Source organism: Xenia sp. Carnegie-2017, unplaced genomic scaffold (assembly GCF_021976095.1).
Source record: "Xenia sp. Carnegie-2017 unplaced genomic scaffold, XeniaSp_v1 HiC_scaffold_58, whole genome shotgun sequence".
Classification (NCBI taxonomy): Eukaryota; Metazoa; Cnidaria; class Anthozoa; order Malacalcyonacea; family Xeniidae; genus Xenia; species Xenia sp. Carnegie-2017.
In genome coordinates this window covers 792,353-798,500 of record NW_025813524.1, presented here as the reverse complement: position 1 = coordinate 798,500, position 6,148 = coordinate 792,353, and the positions used below count along the sequence as shown (strand labels likewise).

Genomic DNA, 6,148 nt, shown 5'->3' with positions numbered 1-6,148 from the left:
TCCTCACCCAACCCAGGAATAGATCTCACCATCATGGATGTATTCCTGAGTTTCTGCCAATATATAAATTGATCACCCTAATTCATAATTATAAAGTATTTTCTTCAAGTGGCAAACCTGGTTTGGATTGATTAGAATTAATTTCGCACCAAGATTGATGATTTGTAATTTCACAATATCCTCCTGAAAACAACGGAAAAAACATTGAAACACTCTTTTAAAAAAACATTTGTCGAAAAATATGAAGAAATTTCGAGACAAGTTATGCCGAAATGTTGAAATCCATAACTCACAAACCTCCTTTGTGAATGACTTCGCGGCTATTCTCAGTACATCCGGGGCAACTTTTGGAACACGTTCCGCATATTCACCGACGAGCCAAATGATACTGGCACGAGCCATGGGAACCTGCGTGGAACATGGGGAGTAATGTCTTGAAGATTGGGAATAATGCTTGGAAGATAGAGAGTAAAGCTTGGAAGATAGGGAGTAATGCTTGGAAGATAGAGAGTAATGCTTGGAAGATAAGGAGTAATGCTTGGAAGATTGGGAGTAATGCTTGGAAGATAGGGAGTATTGCTTGGAAGATAGAGAGTAATGCTTGGAAGATCGGGAGTAATGCTTGGAAGATTGGCAATATTGCTTGGAAGATTGGGAATAATGCTTGGAAGATAGGGAGTCATGCTTGGAAGATAGGGAGTAATGCTTGGAAGATTGGGAATAATGCTTGGAAGATAGGGAGTAATGATTGGAAGATAGGGAGTAATGATTGGAACAAAGGGAGTTATGCAAATTATAAAGATTACATACCGTAATTTTATTCAGTATTTTCGTCATTTGTATGATTATTTGAGATTTATCTTTATGCTAAAAGAAATGAATAACAGCCATCCATCATAATACGTACGTTTATCGCAATCAAGATAAAGACAACGACAAAATTACCTTTAATTGTAATAATTTTTTTATCATTACAACGCTTTCAGCCACCACCGTTTCTAAAGTAAAGAAATTGACGTCTGACATGTATACATCAACTTCAACAAGATAAATTTTCATTCATTTGTAAATCTAAATGAGGATCCAAGGATAGTGCAGAGTTTAAAAAAACACACTACATTTTGACTCGTAATTTCAATTAACTATAACATGTTTTGCACATTTATTTGATTACGGTATCAACTTCCGTTTCATTTTTATTACTAGGCCTTTAATGACCGAGCGCGAGGTCTTTACGGAGAAATAACGGACCGAGGTCTTTTTGTACAGACCGAGCCGTAGGGCGAAGTTTGTACAAAAAGACTGAGGTTATTAAAAGGATTATTATATGGCATTATTTGAACTGAAACGAAGCTTGCTTTCTTTCTCGTCTTTGCTGTTTTTTACCCGTCGGCTTTCACTTTTCTAGTTTTCGTCCATAAAAAATAAATCGTTTCAAATTGTATCGTCTGGATAGTTTAACTGTTTTCCAAGTATTTTTCCTTCGAATCTCATTCGTAAATGTTTTTTTGTTTCGTTTATTTTGCGTTTTGCTGTTTGCATTACGAAGTTTGTTTACACTTGACTGTAAAATTACGCGTTTTTAGACCGTGTGGTCCATTACGGGAAAATAATGGACCAACAAAAATGTTTCTGAGCCAATCAAAGCGCGCCATTTTGCCATACAACAATGCTTTTAATAATAATAACGTTATTATGCATTGTTGGAGATTTGCATCCGTAAATTCCATTATGAAATCAGCAAGCCCATTGCCAAACGTAAAAATAGTGTAAAAAACACTTGGTATAAAATGAAAAAAAGCGAAAAATCCAAGTTTTAAAGATCTCGCGTTGGCCTGTGCGTACATTACAGTACCAATTTTGCTTCAGGGTGATTATAGTTTTTGTGAACAAGGCCTGCTTTGAAGAATATTTAACAGCAATTCCCAAGATCGGTTAAAAAGGTATTTGTAACTTACTATTCCTATTGCATAGATAGCAGTTAACCTGACCAGTTAAACAGGTATTGTTATAACTTATCCTTCCTATTGGATAGCAATCTAACTAGACCGGTTAAACAGGTATCTGCAACTTACCATTCCTATTGGATAGCAGTCTAATTAGACCGATTAAACAGGTATTTGCATACCAATCGTATTGATAGCAGTTTAACTAGACCGGTTAAACAGGTATCTGCAACTTACCATTCCTATTGGATAGCAGTCTAATTAGACCGTTAAACAGGTACTACCAATCGTATTGGATAGCAGTTTAACTAGACCGGTTAAACAGGTACCATTCTTGGATAGCAGTCTAACTAGACCGGTTAAACAGGTATCCGTGACTTCGGGAATGTTCGATGAACAACGGCCAATGGCTTGTATCGTCGACGCAACGAACTCTTTGTCCGAATTGTTGATGTAATTCTTGTAACGAGAACGATGAGATGTAAAAAAGGCAAAAATGGGGAGACTATGTATGAAGAGGATAAAAGTATATATGATAAGGGTAACTAGGAAGTTTTGTTTATTTGATCTTCCGTAATTACAGTGCTCGATGCGTTACAGCGGAGCATAATTATATTGTTAAGAAGAAAATTCACAAAACTACAATTTCATCTCGACAAGCCTGTTTCGTGATTTCTCACTCTTCAGGGGATAATATTAAATGAATACAAATGCACGTGTCTAACTATATATAGGTAGAACTACATACAAGCTAGGTGTACGATTATAAATTACATTAAAGTGCCTTGAGTCTATGGCGACAAGAGGAGACAAGTTCGTTACGTTTGTTGAGAGATGATAGTTGTGGTTGGTAGGTGATCAAGGATTTTTCTTTCAGGCATAGGTTGCATCTTTTGTTGGCGCTGTTGTACGGTTTGCTGTGAGTAATGATGTTCCATGAGATATCGTGAGCGATGTTGTTGTCTTTAAGTGTCCATATGTGTTTACTGAGTTTGGTTAAGTTTTGTTAGTTTTTTTTTGTGGCGGAAAGAGGCAGTGGGGTTCCTGTGTCGAGTTTTAAATTCGTTTTCTGCATGTCCGATTTAGGTCTCAGTTGTGTTAGTGTCCAAACGTTTAACAGTTGCTTTGTAGATGACAGATGATTGTAGGCAGTTTTCGTTAAGTGGGCAGTTTTGTTTCTGTCGGCAGTTGCATGTTTTAGTTTTGTATATTTTGTCATTGATGGTGTCATTAGTACTGTCAGGTGCTCTCACCTGATAAGGGTAACTATATATTTTGAAGGATAAAGGGCAGCTATGTATGTTCGTGCAATTAAGGTAACTATGTATTTTGAAGGATAAAGGGCAGCTATGTATGTTCGTGCAATTAAGGGTAACTATGTATTTTAAAGGATTAAGGGCAGCTATGTATGTTTGTGCAATTAAGGGTAACTATGTATTTTGAAGGATAAAGGGCAGCTATGTATGTTCGTGCAATTAAGGGTAACTATGTATTTTAAAGGATAAAGGGCAGCTATGTATGTTCGTGCAATTAAGGGTAACTATGTATTTTAAAGGATAAAGGGCAGCTATGTATGTTCGTGCAATTAAGGGTAACTATGCATTTTAAAGGATAAAGGGCAGCTATGTATGTTCGTGCAATTAAGGGTAACTGTGTGCGAAGAGATTAACAACTATATATGATGAGGATCAATTTTTAAAGAGAGGAAAAGTTTTTATGGTAAAGGAACTCTGTGGGAGGTGACGCAGAAACAAGAGGTTATTGACGTACAAATATTGTAGCTCTTCAAACTATAACTGCAACTATACAAAGTAACGTTCAGAAAATACACAAATATCTTCAATATGACAGACAAGTTTTCATCTCGATGAAGAATATTTAAAATTTCAAAATGGGCAATTTCTTGAAACATCTCAACAAAACAATATTACCTGAAATTACCGCAATAGTAGCGTTATATTACTTTCCGAAGCGATGTTCGTCATTATTTCAAGCTAAAAAAATACAAAATACCGTTGAATCTTCAAGATAATTCTCATGTTAAACACCGATACACGTGTATATGACATGATTTTTTTATCGTCTACAATAACTGTCATGGACTCTCTTTTTGACATAAATGTCTGCATGCTTAGTTTTGGATTTATTGAAGTTTTTGTGGTAGATAAATAAGGGAATGTACGTTCAATCGTTTCCTAATGAGCATAATTCGTAATTTCATTTATTTTCACTAAAAATAAAAACTTTCTTTAAGGGGCTGTTTACATGAGCCCTACAGGGAAGGTTGGCCCTTCCAAGCGAGATCTCGCGTGCAGTTAAATTTCTACATAAAATCACTCTTCGTTTATATGAGAGGTAGGCCAGCCTTACCAGCCGAGATCTTGCTATTGCTTACACGAAATCTCGCCATGTAGGGCTGAGAATGTCCAATGTAAACGCATTCAGCAGGTCTAGCCCTTCCTGTAGGGCTGAAAAATTAAAGGATTCTCATGCATGCGATAAGGCATCGCTTTTCAGCAATGGTGACAACAAAAGACATCAACGGAGCAAACAAACTAAGAAAGCGTAAAAATCAAAGGCGACAACTATATTGGTTTGTTTTCAGCTATTTTGTATTTTAGCGCCGAAATTCGCAGTTCAAACAGAGCTCTTGATGTATGGCTAGAATTTGCATGTAAAAGAAAGGTAGAATACAGCCCTACAAAGAAGGCTAGCCCTTTCCGTAGGGCTCATGTAAACAGTCCTAAGTAGGTTATCATTTTACTAAACAATACAATAGTTTTAACACAGTACAAGCAGGTTTGCGGTACAACAACGAAATAAAACATGATTCAAAAAGTAAATCAGAAAACGGCCAAAATAAATTCTTCAATGTGTGTACATATCGCCAAAACATTAATAACTCCACAAGTAAGCATGTCAAGATTAGCGTTAAAAACAAAGACAAATGCGGAAGATTGATTGTTCAAAGACAAGAAAAAATCGTGTCAAGGGCACTTAAGCAGATCAAGTTAACGTACATCAGAGATCAGAAGTAAAATACATAAAGTCTGATATAGACATGTAGTCAATCGTCACCTGCTTACCTTAAATGTTTTGATATATTTTGAGTCGTTGGAATGAACGAAGAAACTTTTCAGATGCGCTTCAAACATTCCCTAGAAGATTTACAAATAAGGAAATTGCTTTAAACGACAGAAATTAAACCAATTTAGGCACATGCAACCAATGCAACGAAAGACGAGGAAATCAAATGAAAATCACCTTCCTTGTCGATGATAATGTTGCTATATTGCTAAGAACGACATATTGAACTTCTCTAAAGAAAAAAATCCATCCAGTATCATCAAAGAGGTCAGTGCCAAGTATTATTGATGACCAACGAAATCTGAGAACTGTTTTTGTTCACTTATTGTGTAACTACATATTTTAATTATAACAGATCAGTGCAAAACCGAGATCCAAAGTCGAGACTTTTCTCCAGCTCGAGTTCTCACTACCCCTCAAAGGTTTGCATAAGCCAGTGCAAACACGTAAAACATCGTTTATTTCTTTTATAAAATAACAATAATGCGAAAAAGACAAATTTGAAACAAACGCTTTGACCTTTCCTCAAACATGTATTATGATTGATTTGTAAATTTCCTTTGATGCATTTAGTTGATTTAGCTCAGTTCGGTTTGCATAGGCAAATGGAAATTCACTTCTACACCAATCAGCGTACGCGTTTTATTGTATTTATTCTGTAATGATTAATATGAGAGCTACGTGATTGTGAAAGTTTGAGAATGTTTGAATTTAAATGTAGAATATCACTGGTCGACAAAGATGCGTGGCAAGATCAACAAAACGATGCGCATTGCATATTTGGTCAGGATACTTAGATCGGCGAAAAATAATAATCAGCTCGAGCATTGCAAAAGAAATAAACTTGAGTTTGTTGAAATAAGTCATTGATTTGAGGAGTAACTTACGAAGACTGGAAACTAGTTAGCTATCTCTACGGAATTACGTAAAAGAATGCGTGTCAACATATTGTGCGTCAATCAAAGTCTGGCAGCCATTTTCTCGGTCAAGAAAATGGAGGATTTTGTTATTGTACAAATGCTACTTAGAACAAACGATAATACGTAATTACTGTAAACTAGAGTTTTTAAGTAAATTTGAAAACTTGTGATATGAAATGGCGTCTTTGCCTACGT

The 6,148-nt window shown here is 35.9% G+C and overlaps 1 protein-coding gene and 1 long non-coding RNA gene across 2 annotated transcripts; both read right to left on the bottom strand.

The window, feature by feature from the left end:
• Positions 1 to 117: 117 nt before the first annotated feature.
• Positions 118 to 2,092, bottom strand: LOC124456631 (AP-3 complex subunit beta-1-like; the record flags this gene model as incomplete). The annotated part of the gene is made up of 5 exons (XM_047007028.1): positions 2,076 to 2,092; positions 946 to 998; positions 811 to 867; positions 298 to 408; positions 118 to 183 (listed from the first exon to the last, which is right to left on the bottom strand). Coding segments are annotated over exons 2-5 (261 nt in total), but the record flags the coding sequence as incomplete, so codon positions are not given.
• Positions 2,093 to 3,886: 1,794 nt separating this feature from the next.
• LOC124456650 lies at positions 3,887 to 5,267 on the bottom strand. Its single transcript, XR_006952368.1, has 3 exons — positions 5,211 to 5,267; positions 5,033 to 5,104; positions 3,887 to 3,940 (listed from the first exon to the last, which is right to left on the bottom strand). It is a non-coding gene; the product is annotated as an uncharacterized LOC124456650 (long non-coding RNA).
• Positions 5,268 to 6,148: the final 881 nt, after the last annotated feature.